The following is a 17233-nucleotide window of genomic DNA, read 5'->3' on the forward strand; positions in this document are numbered from 1 at the left end:
AATTTACGTGACTACAGCTCGATGCATCATGTTAGCAAATTTGTTTTTAAAGATCTAATCATTATTTTTTAAAATCAAGAATAGAATAACAACAATGCATCATGGTATTAATTTAATTTACTATGAAAGGCACAATGCCAGCATTAAATACTAGAGGTAGTTTTTGTGGTGTGCATGTATTGGGAATCTTGTTACACCTGGGCATCATGGCATGTGCAAATATACACATACACACCTTTTCCAATTGACTTTTTATTGGCCACATGTTTTGTAGGTAACATTTTGTATGAGGATATGGTCCCCACAATGCAAATAAGTTGATTTGGTGGTGTGTAAGGCTCTGAAAGGCTTTGCGGTGAATGGGAATTTTATTTATTTTTTTGTAATGGAAATTAGATGCGTTAAGGTTTTAATGTGGTTTTAAGGTTTAAATATGCATGCATCTTTTATCAGCATGAGATATAATTTTTATAAAAAAATGTGACATATTAATACTTAGTCAATCAACTTATTCCAGGAAAAATGTTGGATTATTTACATAACATATATATTCTTCCCTATGAGTACTAAAGATGTACCTTTACTTAAATAAATGTATTGAAGAATCTTTAAGGCTTTAAGGTTCACACCAAGGATGAAAACTATAAAGATAACGATAGGTCTAAAAATATTTATCATCTGTAACGATAAAGGCTCAGAGAAACGATATCATTAGAATAACTTTCAGAATGATTTTTTCCAGCTAATGAACAATAAAAAAATATGGACACACAATCAGAGTCAATCCTGCTATAACAAGCTCGATATTTTAAAGTGGCAGACGAGAGTGCACTTAGAATAAAAGGATAATATCGTACACTGGTATGGATGCTAATTTAGTTATCTTTTTAGTTATTGTTCTTGGTGTGAACAGGTCTTTAAACAAGAACATAAAATATTTTTAATCAGGATATGATCACTCCACATCTCTGAGAAAATATACATAAAACCGTTTTCTTTGTCATATAATAGAAATGCAGAAAAAAAACTCATTCTTTTTTTCTTTACTAAAACACAGGGATATTTCATTAGGAGCAGAAGGCAGCCAAATTAGGCTGTTTTTCAGGCTTAAATGAGAGACAAAATGCTTGTCAATATTATAAAGAAAGAAATGTTTCTTTAAAGAAACTTAGTTTGTAATTAGTTCTTGTCTTTCACTGTCTTTATCATTTCTGATGGGAGGTTTGAATGTCTTGGCATTATAAACCCAAACAGTATCAATTCCCTCTCCAGCAACATCATCGGGAGTCCAAGTGGGAAATGGAAAGCGACAAGCTACTACTTTGGCTGATCTCTGGAGCTCTGTTTGGAGCTTGACTTCAAGCTGCTCCATCTGTGGAGAAAACAACAATAATGTCTGTCAGATTGTAAAAAATATTGTATGTACACATGTATGTACAGTGCTGCTTGAAAGTTTGTGAACCCTTTAGAATTTTCTATATTTTTGGATAAATATGATCCAAAACATCATCAGATTTTCACACAAGTCCTAAAAGTGGACAAAGAGAACCCAATCAAACAAATGAGACAAAAATATTTTCTTTGTCATTTATTTATTCACAAAAATTATCCAGTATTGCATTTATCTGAGTGGCAAAAGTATGTGAATCTCTTGGAGTTAGCAGTTCATTTAAAGGTGAAATCAGAGTCCATCTGTGCAGAGGTGTTTTCAGTCAGTGCAATGACTATCAAATGTCAGAACGTGACCGGTTTTATTCAAAGAAGAGGGATCTATCAAAGTCTGATCATGTTTGTGGAAGTGAATCATGTCACGGACAAAGGAGATTACTGAGGACCTCAGAAAAAGAGTTGATGTTTTAAAAAAAGGTTACAGAACAATCTCTAAAGAGTTTGGACTCCACAAATCCACAGTCAGACAGATTGTGTACAAATGGAGGAAATTCAAGACCACTGTTACCTTCCCAAAAAGTGGTTGACCAACAAAGATCACTCCAAAGCAGAACGTTTAATAATCTGCGAGGTTGCAAAGGTCCCAGGGTAACGTCTAAGCAACTAAAGGCCTTTCTCACATTGGCTAATGTTAATGTTCATGAGCCCACCATCAGAACATCACTGAGCAACCATGGTGTGCATGGCAGAGTTGCAAGAAGGAAGCCACTGTTCTCCAAAGAGAAAATTGCTTTCTAATGATCATGTGGACAAGCCAGAGGACTATTGGAGAAAGGTTTAATGGATGGATGAAACCAAAATAGAACTCATTGGTTTAAATGAGAAGCTATTATGTTTGGAGACAAGAACACACTGCATTCCAGCTTAAGAATCTTATCCCATCTGTGAAACATGGTGGTGGTAGTATCATGGCTTGGGCCTGTTTTGCTGCATCTTGGCTAGGACAGCCTGCCATCATTGATGGAACAATGAATTCTGAATTATACCAACAAATTCTAAAGGAAAACGTCAGGACATCTGTTTAGGAACAGGGTCTCGAGAGAACGTGGGTCATGCAGCAAGACAACAACCCCAAGCACACAAGTCATTCTACCAAAGAATGGTTAAAGAAGAATAAATGTTTTGGAATGGCAAAAGTCAAAGTCCAGACCTTAATCCAATTAAAATGTTGTGGAAGGACCTAGACAAGCAGTTCATAGGAGGAAACCCACCAACATCACAGAGTTTAAGTGGTTCTGCACTAAGGAATGGGCTAAAACTCCTAGATGTTATTGTGCAGGACTGATCAGCATTTACAAGAAACTTTACCTTCAGTTACTGCAGCAATAGGGGGGTGACACCAGAAAGTGAAAGCAAAGATTCACATACTTTTACAACGCACATATATGTAACACCGGATAATTTTTCTCAATAAATAAATGACAAAGAAAATATTTTCTCTCGCTTGTTTGATTGGGTTCTATTTGTCTACTTTCAGGACTTATATGAAAATCTGACGATGTTTTGGGTCATATTTATGCAGAAATATAGAAAATTCTAAAGGGTTCACAATCTTTCAAGCAGCACTGTATATATAAAATTAGTCAGAAGATCTTACCATTTGAGGAACGCCAAAGATGACCACATTGGAGTACTCTGAAAAACTGACCTATGAAAGAAAGGACAAATTATATTTCTAACACATGTAGCAAGATTGCATACAGATTGTATTGATCTGTAAATACTTAATAATTTAGGTACAAATATAATGGAAGGTCCGCATTTAGATGATGATTGACCTGTCCTCACCTTCCACAGGTCAGAAATATAAAAAGATGTTTTGTGATGAACACCTTCCCTCCAGGCTTTGTAACGGGAGTACCAGACCAACCATGGGTTCAGCTCAAAGCCAACTGCCTTGAAACCACTTTTTGCTGCAGCGATAACCTAGATAAAACCAGAAACACAGAGGAACAGGACTATTAACAGATTCATCTAACATCAATAATGTTATACAGTTGTATTGTAATGCTGATATATACCACAGTGTTGATTGATTTTTATTCATATACTATGGTATTTACATGGTACTGTTTGTTAGCACAAAAGAGGAAGTTTTACATAAAATATTCTTATGAAAATATGATCACTTATAGCTCTGAGAAAATTAATAAAAGCCTTTTTTTCGTCATATAATAAAAATGCAAATAAATAAATAAACAAACACACATTCTTATTTTCTTTTCCAAAACAAATGGATATAAAAAAAATAGGTCAAAATAAGGAAACTCACTATCCGTCCATCTCCGCTGCCGATATCCACCAGAGACCCTGATCTAGTTTTCAAAACCTTAAGAACGTTTTCGATTTGAGTCCTTGTTGCAGGTACAAATGGGAGACAAACTTTCCTCAGTGCTGGTGCAACAAACGGTCCGGTCACTGCATACAGAGCGACCAATGACCCTCCGACCACACAAGTTGCAATAATACCGAGTCGTTTTTTAAAAGCACCGACACCAGCTGATTCCTGCTTATAAGTCTCTGTGGAGGGATTTGATTCTATGCCAAAGTCAGACATCCTAAATGAATTTAGAGGGACTCATTAACTGACCTCCTGCCTAATGACAGCACGTTTTGACAGATTTGCAAAATAGATCAGGTATGCAAGAAATCAGACAGACATTTAAATAAATCAACGGCATAATCATGTCAACATACAGACAAATATACTCTCTATATATTCTATAGATATATTACAAAACAACCACAGAACGTTTGCATTATTTCACGAGACGAGAGACATGAGAATCGGTGCATCTCCTTATTTGTCCGACGACAGACTGAAGCGTTATTGGTTCCGCTCTCTTTCACTTCCTAGAGACTGACATTCAAATATTACTATTTCATGAGATCATAAAAATGACTCGAAGAAACCTAACGAATTGTGGGTTCGAGATTTATAGCCTGTTAATTAACTGTCGTTTTAAACAGTGGTGAAAGTTTATCCACTGCAATTACTTTAATGTACCAGAGGGAGGCACTATTTTGCGGATGTACTCACAAACCCAATGTGTGCGCTCATTACGCATCTCTGACTGCTGCTGTTTTTCAGTACTTTTATTGTATTTAAATGTTATTATGACGAGGTTGGCAATATTAGAAATGTCCATATGCCTATAACCACTCTAAAATGCTACCAATAAGCAAGGAAAGAGGAGGCAATGCAAAAAGGCACTTTTTTAAAGATAGTTTTTGTCCTACATGGCATTTTATAATAAAAATGTAATAAAATGAGACAACATAACAACTTGTTTGTAATTTTATCAGTAATGTGATATGAGAATGAAAAGTGGAACATGAGGGGTAACAAAAAAATATAAAAGGAGCACAAATTTTTTCACATAGGCATAAAAGCAATGAAAATACAAATAAATTAAGTCACAAGTAAAACAAAATTAAATTAAACCACACAGTTCAAGGAAAGAGAGAAGCCTGTCCCACAATACAAAACACAAAGGTGCAATTGAATGTTTTAAATAATACCCACACCAAACAGCATGAATCTAAATATGTACATCAAACATATGCAATGATTGAGTGTCCTAATATCAATTCTCAATATTAGGATTAAAACAAAAGTGCACAACAGTCATCAAATTATATGGACTAGACATCCTAGGACTAGTCATATACAAAACAGGAAAAGAAAACTGACAGGAATACAGTTTTATGGTTCACATTTCCATTTAATGCACCCATGTTTTTGATCCATAATCCTTTATGGATACAAAACGGTGAAAATGGAGTGACTAGACAAGGAAATTTTGTCTGTCAACAAACATAATAAACAAGTGCATGACTATTACAAATAAAACAGAGAGAAAAAGGACAATAAAGAAAGTAATCTATCCAAAAAGCTGAGCTGACGTGCATGGAAAACCATCAAAAGTCATTGGATACTGACCGATGCACAGTTCTGTCCATTGCAGCTCGCCCACAGCTGGTGGTGGGCCCATCGTAAAGTTCATCATCCAGGTCGCACTCTTCAGCCCCATCGTGCGAGTAGCTGTGCTTCATCACTAGGATATTCCTGCGGCCAGTAGGGGTGGCTTGCAGAGGAAATGGAGGTTGTATAGTTGGCTCCATCTCTGAGAGAATAGCTGCAGCATCTCGCAGGCTGAGATCGGTGCGGCTGCCTCGAGTGCTGGACACCTGGGAGCCACAGTGGTGGCCGTGGATGCATTTAGAGGAGGTGCGCTGCAGTTTGGGGAAGTCTTCAGGTAAAACATCAACATCAGCTTGCCGTAACGTGCACAGCTCGTAGTGTGGGGGTTCAAAGGCCTCGTGCAGCAATGTGGGGTCGAATTCATCTCTGCGGATTATGTACTTCTTCCGTGGCTGTTTTATTTGAATGATTATTGACACGGTGAGCAGGATGATCACCACTCCGCAGGTCACGCCAATAATGGTCACATTAGTGTTGTCGAGACTGTCCAGGATAGTGGCTTTTCTTTTCTCTGTGTGAAAGGAGCATAAATATTGTATGTGGCACATTGTTTTAAAATAAGAAAAAAAAAAAACACTGTTTAAAAGTTTTGAAATATGCTTGCCAATACTGCATTTATTTGATCAAAAATACAGTAAATAGTATGAAATATTATTAGAACTTACAATAACTGTTTTCTATTTTAATGCATTTTAAAATGTAATTCATTTCTGTGATGGCAAAGCTGAATTTTCAGCAGCCATTATTCCAGTCTTCAGTGTCACATGATCCTTCAGAAATCATTCTGATATGCTAGAAACATATATCAAGTAACATATGATACGTTCAAAATAGAAATCTTTTGTATCCTTATAAATCTTTATCTTGATCAAATGAATGTATCCTTGCTGAAAAATAAGGATACAATCGATTATACAAAAGTACAAACTTAATAAGAGTAGTAATAAGAACAGTAGTTTACATGCACATGAAGTGTTTATTCAAAAATGATAATTCTCTTATCATTTACCTATAGAACTTTCTTTTCTTCTGTGGAACGCACAAAAAGGATAATTTGAAAAATGTATCTGTCTGTGTCCATGCAATTCAATCCAAATGGGGTCAACTGGATGGACAAAAACACGGATACTTTTTTCAAAGTTCTTCAAAGTGTTCCACATAAGAAAGAAAATCAGACAGGTTTGTTATGACTTGAGGTGAGTAAATGATGACAGCATAAATAATACTATTTTTTTAAAATATATATTTTATCTGAATATGTGACTATTTACCTTTGCAACCATTCTCATCCCAAGGATAGACACAGTTTTGGATACCATTGCACACCAGTGTGTGGTTAATACACATGTTGCTATGGCAGAAGAAAGAGTCTCCTTCACATGGAGCTGAAAAGCAGACCAAAACGACAATAATTAAAGAAGAAACCACATGAGACACTACCATATCATGCAGCTAAAACTGCTGAAATGACTCAGTACAGTACTAATAATGTGTTAGTCCAAATATGCAGTTAAAATAAGAGGTAAATCACGACTTTACAGCTAGAAAAGAAATCTATATGTGCTACTGAAATGTGTTAAGATAAAAAAAAACGATGGAATGACTCACGCTCGTGGAAGGTGGTGAAGAGGATACGAAACCGGCTCCTGCGGCTGGTCTCATCGGCCCACATGCGAATCACACCTAGTGAAGTCAGCAGCATCACGTCATTGGCCACCGTGCTGCAGAATTTATTCTTCAGGTGTTCCACTGAGCTGCTCCCATCATACAATGCCACAAAGTTACGCTTGCACTCGTTTGAGTTCTGCATCTCATAATCCAGGAAGCGCAAATAGATCTTTACAAGAAGAGACACGTTTATATCAGTGTTCTTAGGAAATCTTTTTTACTTATTCATATTTTTTAGGTCCATACATAGTGGAAAGTAACAAGATCAGCCCTAGGCCACCGTGCTGGGCTTTAATTTCAGTTGTCAATGGAGTTTTACCTTCGAGCCAGGAGGAGCTCTTATGAACCATCTGCAGTCTACAGCCTCTGTCTGCAACGCTTTGCCCTCTTTCGTAACCATTACTGACTCCACAATCCCCTCTGGCCCACTCATCTCAAATTCACAAACTACAACATGAAAGCACAGTAATGTATCATTGTGAAGTGGTTTTATTTTGCAGAGGAGATCAATTACATAAAAAAACACTTCACTCACTAGGAAGAGGTGGTTGAACTCCAAGGTCTTTGAAATCAGGATCTGCAAAACAGGCAGTGGAGAGTGAGTTATTAAGGATTTTATAAGGCTTGAATCTGTTTAGTTTACAAGGTCATATAACCCACAAACACATTAATGATTTCATATTCACATAAGCGACATAAAATATTGTACTAAATATAAGGGGTGGCTTCCTGCTGTTGAAAAGACAGTCAGTGTGAATTTAAAGGCTGGTATGTGCCATGCTGTTTACCATCAAAAAGCACTGGTTATCCAAAATTAGCTTTCTGCAGAAGTAAGTCATGCCAGTGAGGACACCAGCATACAAGTGTATATACAGTACACTACTGTCCAAATGTTTGGAGTCAGTGAGACTTTTATTAAGGAAGGACACATTAAGCTGATCAAACATGACAGCAAAGATATTTGTAATGTTAAAATATATATATATATATATATATATATATATATATATATTCTTTTGAACTTTCTATTCATCGAATAATCCTGAAAAAATGGATCATGGTTTCATATTCAGCAGCAGAAATAATTTCAGTATTGATAATAATTAGAAATGTTTCTTGAGCAACGAATCAGCATATTAGAATGATTTCTGAAGGATTGTGTGGCACTGAAGACTGGAGTAATGATGCTAAAAATTCTGCTTTTCCATCACAGGAATATATTACATTTTAAAACATATTGAAATAGAAAACAATTTTAAATTATAGAAATATTTCAATATTTATAAATAAAAAAGAGACTTTTTCAAAACATTAAAAGTATTACTGACCCCAAACCTCTTAACAGTAGTGTATGCATTATTTCTTCCTAAGAACATAGGAAATAAAAACAGATGGATATGTATTTGACTGATGGTGTCAAAGACAAACACAGACAAATAAATCACATGGTTGACTTTTCTCCCTGACCTTGAGGAACTTCTGTCCCAGCACAATCATTTATTTTCTTTAACCATAATAACTGAAACACAGGATTAAGGAATGAGAATGATGTCCTGAGGCTTGAGTCATGATTGTACGTGGATTAATAATCCCTGCACCAGCCTCACACAGATTAAGCTGCCCAGTGTGACAGGAATCAAAGTAATAAAATGTAGGTGTGTTTACAGGAGCCTGTTTGAATTTATTTTATTTATGCACAGTATTTCAGGCTTAAACAGGTAATAGGATCTGACCAGTTTATCATGTCTATCTAGATTCTAATTGATCATTTCCAAAAAATAAATTCACCACAATATTTCTTTAGGGTTTCAATCTAAAATCATTCAGGGATTCGCAGTAATCCTCTCGTGTTTTCTTACCTCTGGTTCAGCTTGGCTAAGATTATTCTTTATGCTGATGTAACAGGACGCGTGGATGTAGGTCTCTAATAAATCTCTGATTTATGATGTGCAGAATTATATTTTATAGTATTTTATATACATAACAGAAAAAAAAAACATTGATTGGAATGCCTCGTGCAGCCTAAAATAAAATCATTTTTTGTAATACAATCATTTATTACATTCATTATTTTTTTTAAGATGTGAACATTTTTAGTTTTTGTTTAAATAAAATAAAATAAATAAATATTTTGTTTGGGTTTTCATAGGGTGTAGACATTATATCGGTGATGTATGTATTTTGTGTGCTTCCTTCATTACAGGGTTGTCAATTCACAGGATAGATATGTGATTGCTGGCCCTTCCCTCCTATGATCCTGCTTCATTACCAAAATCTGAAGACTGGATTTAGCTTTGAGAGGAGATTAGCACTGCTGTTCAGTGTTTATTAGGCAGCTGTAATGAACACTGGTGTAATCAGAATTTAAGTAACAACACATAATCAGGAGCACCAGCCAACTTTAGAAAAGACACACGTTGCATCTGTCTTAAAACACAGTCGATTAGTCAAAAAAACACTCATTTACATTTACACTTTGGCTATTCAGTGAGTGATGTGAAATATGGATTAAAAAATAACTTGACAAAAGACACATGACACTTTGCAACCCAATAATGCATAAAGCAAATTATTTTGGCCATCCCATAGATTTGCAATAGGATTTAGCAAAGCTGAAGTATAGGAGGAAAGAGTTCAGGACATGGAGCAGACTGAGTGTGCTCCTCTGAAGACAAGCTTTCATTAACTGGGATCAGAGACATCACAAACCTCCCCCACTCAGCTGCTGCATGTGTGCCTGCACTACAAATGCAGGGCCATCTGACCTGAGCACAGAACACAGCATTTACCAAAACACGGAGGATCTTGCTAAGAATAAACCAACTGTACTAAACCAATATTACAACTATACATTTTGTTTCCAAATAAATACAGTGGAGTCTAAAAGTTTGAGACCACAAAATCTGCTTTTTAAACCTGTAACATGTTAAACATTTTAAAGCCAAGAAACTTCAAGATGTAAGGTGAATAAGACACATTTTAGATTCTGCATCCAGGTCACTTATTCAATAAAATTTGTGACACTGATCATCTGGACAATCAGATGCTCTTCCATTGAAGCACAAGACCCTCAAATCATGCTGGACATGATCATCAGGTTTTGCATAAACTTATGCATAAACTTTTCTTTAAACTGATAAATACTTGGTGCATACAAAAAAAAAAAATGCATATACTGATGACAAAAACACAACTCTTACCTTGGGTGAAATTGTACCGAGCTGAAAATCCAGTGGATTCTAGTTCACCATCTGCCACAAATTTTATCCAAAGGTATCGTCCGCTGGACCTAACATAGGTCGGGCTCTCTTGTCCACAGTAGCGGCCAATAATAGGAGAAAAGCTGAAGGGGCCATCCCTGACTTCAATGTGGTCAAACTTACACTCCCACGATGGCTCAATAGCATACTTTTCATCGAAATACAGGTCAATGCATTGCCTTGGGGAAGCTATGACATAATTAAAACCTCTAGTTAGTTATGCAGATGTTACTGATTAAAAATGGTCAAAATGGTAGCTCGCTAACCTTCAATTATGTATATGCATTCTCTGTCAGGAGGATATTTTTCAGGATAGTTAGGAGATGTGAAAAGCCCTCCATCAGGTTCTTTGACCCAAGTACCACACAACCCTGCTGGCGTCACACCTGAGTTGTTTTTAACTGAAGAGACAAAGCATTTATTTCTTAAAAGATATATAAAAAACAATCTACTACAATCAAATCCATACGTTCATGAGAGATAATTACCTATAGCTTTCTTTGGTGGTGCTGTTGGTGCTCCAGAAAATCCAAGATTGACAAGACTTGCAACAACTGAAAAAATGAATCATGATCTGAGACAAGAATAGTGTTTATACAGTTCTTAAATGTGCCCCTGAACCACAAAACCAGTCATAAGTAGCACGGTTGTAGCATTAGCCAACAATTATACATTGTATGGGTCAAAATTATTGATTTTGTTTTTATGCCAAAAATGATTAGGATATTAAGTAAAAGATCATGTTCCATGAAGATATTTTATAAATTTCCTACCGTGAATATATCAAAACTTAATTTTTGATTAGTAATATGCATTGCTAAGGACTTAATTTGGACAACTTTAAAGGTGATTTTCTCAATATAGCTATATATATTTTTTTTTACATTTTCCAGATTTTCAGATAGTTGTACATGGGCCAAATATTGTCCTAACAAATCATACATCAATGGAAAGCTTATTTATTCAGCTTCCTGATTATGTATAAATCTGTATGTCGTAAAATTGACCCTTATGATTGGTTTGTGGTCCAGGGTCACAAATGTTCAAATATAACTCCAATGTAGCCTACAGCCTACTCTGTATATTGCGTTTATAATCTATCTATCTATCTACGCTTTTTTCAACTTTATCACCACTATTACATATTCTATGCCACATTATAGTGCTATAGGTTACTTGTTTTCGTGTGAACATGCGAACAGAATAACACGTTAACTCGGAATATGGCTTCAAGGAAACCATGAATGTATTGTTCTCAAGAGGTTACTCGGTCGATGACAATAAAATGAAACATTATATTTATGTTCGTTTCCATAAACTCGTGCATTGTTATATTTACTCACCAACAAGCAGTTTCACCCGCGGCACCATGATTCTCCCCTAGGGTTTCAACTTTGAATTCCATGAAATGCTAATGGAAGTGGCGAAGCGAAGGATGAAACTGAGATAAAATATAACTAAGATGTAAAGCAGTCCGTCTTTAGAAGAAGCTGCTTAAAGAACGCGATCCAAATTGTGTGAGATTCATCGCATAAATTGTTGCCGCTATTCCCCGAACTCAGGGTGTAGTTGAAGACCTGTTTGATGGCACAGGTTGAACACTTCTGCGTAATCCGCCTCAGTGCATTGAAGACCTGCGGACGCGATGTGGATTAACATGATCCCTTCATTCATATTTGGCCAGAATATTGTATATGCGATACCCTGCCTCAGATGAAGTTTGTCAAGGTGATGTTAACCCATGGTTTGCTAACTGAGTGTGATTAAACTAGCCTACTTGGAAATAGCTATGGGAATAAATGAAAACATTGTGCAAAATGTGAGTTGTGTGCTGAGTTCCAAGTATAACGATCAATTTATTTATTTTTTTAGTAGCAGGCTGCTTTGTCAAAGAATATGAGTACATTGATTACACTCAGTAAGGATAGACGCCTTTTTTATTAAAACAAGGCTGTAACGGATATCAGTCAGTTGTACAGTTTTTCCAGAGTTTTTTCTTGTGACCTTGGGAACAGTATAGCCTACTGACTGACTACACAGCCTCGTTTTCATTCGTAATAAAGTGGCTTCTAAGGCCTTCTTTACTACGAAATTTGTGATTTGTGACAATTTGTGACAATTTCCAACTCCAACATTACTTATTATTTACTACTAGTGTTTTGGCAGTAGATGTATATGGTCTGATAACAATAATATCAATAAAAGTAGGCCTATAAAAGTTTGATATTAACATGAACAGTGGGCTTGCCGCTTGTGCATTCTCACCCACCTTGTTCAGCCAGTCAAAGCTAAGATCATTCAAATTAGACTGATTTTGTCTGTATTTTACCTGATCATTGTTTATGTTTATTAAGAAAAGAGACAGATATGAAGAGACATTATGTCCTGTAGCATCTGAACAAAAGGTAACCTTCAAAAATATCCCCTTTTCTTTTATGCTTCACTTTCCACTGTATTGCTGCATATTAGATGCACCTAACAACAAGACTGTGTTTAAACAAGAAACTGGAAGCACAGAAATGTGGAGGAAAAAATGAAAAATAAGACACTAATATGGTCCCAAATGCCTCCTTCTAAACTGGCGTTCTCTGTGGCGCTGCTTTTCATCAGCATCTTGTTAAAACAGAAGAAAGAATGGATGCTGCATAACACAGGGAAATACTGCAAGAGAACCTGCTTCAGTCGGGTAAATCTCTCATCTTTCAGCCAAGACAGTGATCCAATTAGCACACTGTGTCACAAGAACAAAATTATTAATTGAAAAGGTATGGTACTATAAATTTGTGGTTGTCGACTCGAGTGTCATTTCATTAATCTAAAAAATCTGCAGCAAATGTCTATTAAAGAATGGGCTATAATCACACTTGAACAGCATGCAAAAGCTGGTGCATATTACCACAACAGACTTAAAGTTAAAAAAATCTGTCACATAAAAAGTTACTTACAGCTCAAACGTATTTTAGTTTTACAGGGTTATGTGTGAACAAATCTGAATTCTGAAACATAAAGGCATGAAATATGTTGACATTTTGTGCCAGCTGTGCACATTCTATATACATTCATAACTTTTAACCTAAAATCTTGATGTTGCTGAAAGAAAAAGCAAAACGACTTGTTATATATCAACGTCCCAGTCTTTTGGACATATTTATGTTATGATTTTTGTCATTCGCTTACGTTTTGTGCATATTGCATTAAATTAACAAATTTTGCATGTGTGAATTAAATTTTAAAGTGCTAAATACTTCGCTAGTTTTAAGTATTTTATATAAAGTTATGCTTTAATATATTTTCACAACCACTGGATGGTGCAATAGCACATCATATTAGTTTTTGAAACACGTCAACATCAAACAATAGGATGTCACCACCAGTGGACAACCATTGACCTCTTACAGAACATCAATTTACATTCAAATCAATTTGCCATCAATAAATGCAGAAGTTTATAAGAGTATAATAAGACCTTTACAGCAGTGCTTTTAACTGTTCAATGGGGATTGAACGCATAAACCCTTCAAGTGACAGTTTATCAGTCTTCAGTTTAGATTTCGTAAGAAGGCTATTGTGGTTGTCAAAGCATCGATTAGTGATAAACTGATTCTAATTATTAGTCTATTTATTTATTGTTTAGCTGTGATGCAGAAATTTTGCCTTTGAAACTGATTGTAGACTATTGCGCAATGGGAACTTAATAAGCACATGGTAAAAATTCAGGGCGTTTTCAAATAAGGCGTGCGCGCGGTGTGTGTGGATGAGAGAGAGGGTGTGTGTGAGAGAAGGAGAGGGGGAGAGAGAGGGAGAGGTGCTTTCGTATTCACTGATCTATGAGTGCTCGTTAGTATTTTTTGCTTAGAGGTCTTCCACAGTCATGTTGAGAGCCAGGGAACCGGGATCTTTGGCCGTACTGGCCTCCACCCTTCTTCTGGGATTCGGCGTTGCGTTTTCCCTCGGACAGAATGACACAGAACCGGTAGTTTTGGAAGGAAAATGTTTAGTTGTGTGTGACTCGAACCCGTCCGCCGAGGGAGGAGTGACCTCGTCGTTTGGGATATCTGTCCGAGCTGCTGGTGCTAAAGTGGCTTTTTCTGCGGTCAGAGGGACTAACCATGAACCATCAGAAATGAGTAACAAGTCCATGACAATCTACTTCGATCAGGTCAGACCCTGCTTTCACATTTAGGCAACGCGTATCTGTGTGTTAAGTAGGCTTTAACATTTTTTCCCTTGAAAACGTTTCCAAAATCATACGTTAACTTAAGTGAACAAACACCTTTTTGCAGGTACTAGTGAACATTGGAAATCATTTCGATCTTAAGGCGAGTGTATTTCAAGCTCCTCGGCGAGGCATTTACAGCTTCAGCTTTCACGTTGTGAAGGTCTACAACAGACAGACAATTCAGGTGAGTCTATTTGTTAACATTCAGGGTTTTAAACAAATTATAAACAACTGAAACTTAAATTGAACGGTTTGCCACTAAACTACAAAACAATAAAAAAATTGATAAGTGCATATATTAAAACTACTCATATCTGTCTAGCCTATGTATTGAAATTTCTGCTGCTACCTTTAGTTTTACTAATAGGCTAACAATTAATTTAACAGTACCACTCATTCTTTATCTTAATAGTTACAATATGTTACAGGTTTCTTAGTACTAACTGAATATATATTAATATTTATTTAGGCTATTAGACATTTCTTTTTATTCCAACTGTAATATTATCAGTAAGATTTTAATTAAAATGAATAGTATAATTCTGGCTTGTAATTTCATATGACAAATAAAAAAGAAATTGAGATGATATATGTTTCCCATACCATTCAGGATAGATGTTTACTGTATACATTAAATGGCAACTTTCAAAGCTGAAATAGATGGCAATTGTGATAACTAAGAAATAATCAAATTGGAATAGGTATCAATAACAACTGGAATTAATTAGCTAGTCACAAGAGAATATGAATATGTTAACCACAGATCCCCGTGTATAAAATGATTACCTTCTTACCAGTAAAACAGAATAGTTAGTTTTCACTATTAGAACAGTGAGTAGTACCGCAATATTATACTCTAGTATGTACAATACTAGCTACTATTTGAATTGATGCTAGTCACCATATCAGAATAAGGACTATCTAATAAGTGTTAGCATTTAAAAGTGAAATGGAAATGATACTTGTCACTATTACTTAATAGCAATTAAAAATATATGTTAAAAACAGATACTATTTAGTGTAGTTTAGTTTAGATCTGGCTTGTTGTTATGCATGTGATCAAATCTTGTGTTTCCATGTCATTAGGTCAATCTGATGCATAATGAATACCCAATAATATCTGCATTTGCCGGTGATCAAGATGTGACCCGAGAGGCAGCAAGTAACGGTGTTCTGCTTCACCTGGAGCGTGAAGACAGACTCTATCTCAAACTGGAGAGAGGGAACCTCATGGGCGGGTGGAAGTACTCCACATTCTCTGGCTTTCTTGTTTTCCCTCTCTAATTGAATATTGCCTATTTTAAATGGCCCAGACTGAAGACCAAGGGACATTTCCATATCTGCTTTCAAAAATAAAGGTAGCAGCGAGAACATGGAATGCGTTAGTTTATTTTATTTATTGTTAGGGTCTGAAGAAATGTATGTATGTATGTGTGTATGCGTATGTGTATGTATGCATTTAAGTATTTGTGAGATTCAAAAGAAAGTAGGACAGTGACAAAATTTGGACTAATTGATGTCTGCATATTGCTTTGGGAAAGATTGGTTTGTTATTGTCAATGATATTTTTGCATTTAGCCGCGTATTTTGCACGAAATGTGTTTTGTTCTGTGCTTGTCATTTTCTTGTTTTGTATAGCCCTTATAAATTTGATGTTCAGTATGAGTGTAGTAAGTACAAAAACAGTAATTTCTCTTTAATCGTTGTCATTTGGCTTAAAGCATAGACAAGCAATGATATCTTGCATTTTTATATTACTTGAATGTAAATATACTTATGTCATAAACACAAGGAATGTATTTAAAAACTCTTTTTGGACTCAAAAGTTTTATTTTGTAAGAAGGGTATATAAAGTCTTAAAGGCATGGGGGAAAGGAACATTTCATTATTTATTCACCCTTGTGTTGTTGCAAACCTGTATGAATTTCTTTCTTCTGTTAAACACAAAAGAAAATATTTTGAAGAATGTTGGCAACCAAACAGTTGCTGGTAGCCACTGATGTACAAAGTATGAGAAAAAATACTATGGAAGTCAAAGGCTACCAGCAACCATTTCATTTCTGGGTGATCTGTCCCAAAATAGTGGAAGAAGAGAAGAACTCAACGCTGTCCGTGGTGCTGAACAACAGTTGTCCATCAAAAATGGCAATCTTTTTGAGCACACATATGAATGATTATTAAATGCTTACATCAAAACAAGCAGTGCAACATTTATCAGTCACATTTGTTTTGGATACATATGTCACACAATTGAGTACAGCCTAGACCTCAGTTGGACTACATCTACAGATTCACATGGGGATTTTATAATCTTAAAAGTTGAGTATTTGAGAGTAATTGTGTAACAACAGTGTAAACATAGCCTATATAATATTCAAATATTAAGTTTCTCTGATTAAGTCTCTCAGCGGGAGCAGTTTTAGGAAGGATGAAAGTAACACCTGCCTACAGAGTTCAATATGTGCAAAAACTGAAAAGATATAGACACCATGCAGATTTGTTGTCTCTCCATTTAGGGCAGGGCAGTGTGTTTCAAGATGATGTCTTACACAACACTGAACTCTACAGATTTAACATTTATAGCTTTATATATTTTTCAAAGCATGGCTGGGAAACGGGATGGAAATTAGGTAATTTATTACCATGGGCACA

At 35.8% G+C, this 17233-nt stretch overlaps 3 protein-coding genes across 3 annotated transcripts; 1 reads left to right on the forward strand and 2 right to left on the reverse strand.

Moving 5' to 3' along the window:
• Positions 1-240: 240 nt before the first annotated feature.
• Positions 241-4438, reverse strand: LOC306845551 (ATP synthase subunit C lysine N-methyltransferase-like). Its single transcript, XM_079378421.1, has 4 exons — positions 3722-4438; positions 3238-3375; positions 3047-3097; positions 241-1372 (listed from the first exon to the last, which is right to left on the reverse strand). Exons 1-4 carry the CDS (start codon positions 4004-4006, stop codon positions 1169-1171), a joined length of 678 nt encoding a protein of 225 aa, XP_079234547.1. The 5' UTR covers positions 4007-4438; the 3' UTR covers positions 241-1168.
• A 295-nt stretch (positions 4439-4733) lies between these two features.
• LOC306845553 (neuropilin and tolloid-like protein 1) lies at positions 4734-11987 on the reverse strand. The gene is made up of 9 exons (XM_079378425.1): positions 11706-11987; positions 10851-10916; positions 10629-10763; positions 10303-10551; positions 7638-7679; positions 7422-7549; positions 7043-7271; positions 6706-6819; positions 4734-5945 (listed from the first exon to the last, which is right to left on the reverse strand). Exons 1-9 carry the CDS (start codon positions 11731-11733, stop codon positions 5371-5373), a joined length of 1566 nt encoding a protein of 521 aa, XP_079234551.1. The 5' UTR covers positions 11734-11987; the 3' UTR covers positions 4734-5370.
• Positions 11988-14079: 2092 nt separating this feature from the next.
• On the forward strand, positions 14080-16773 carry LOC306845972 (cerebellin-2-like). Its single transcript, XM_079379001.1, has 3 exons — positions 14080-14521; positions 14646-14765; positions 15668-16773. The coding sequence occupies exons 1-3, from the start codon at positions 14234-14236 to the stop codon at positions 15863-15865; spliced, it is 606 nt and encodes a 201-aa protein (XP_079235127.1). The 5' UTR covers positions 14080-14233; the 3' UTR covers positions 15866-16773.
• The last annotated feature ends 460 nt before the right edge of the window (positions 16774-17233 follow it).

The sequence above is a fragment of the Barbus barbus genome (assembly GCF_936440315.1).
Source record: "Barbus barbus genome assembly, chromosome: 26".
NCBI classification, from domain to species: Eukaryota; Metazoa; Chordata; class Actinopteri; order Cypriniformes; family Cyprinidae; genus Barbus; species Barbus barbus.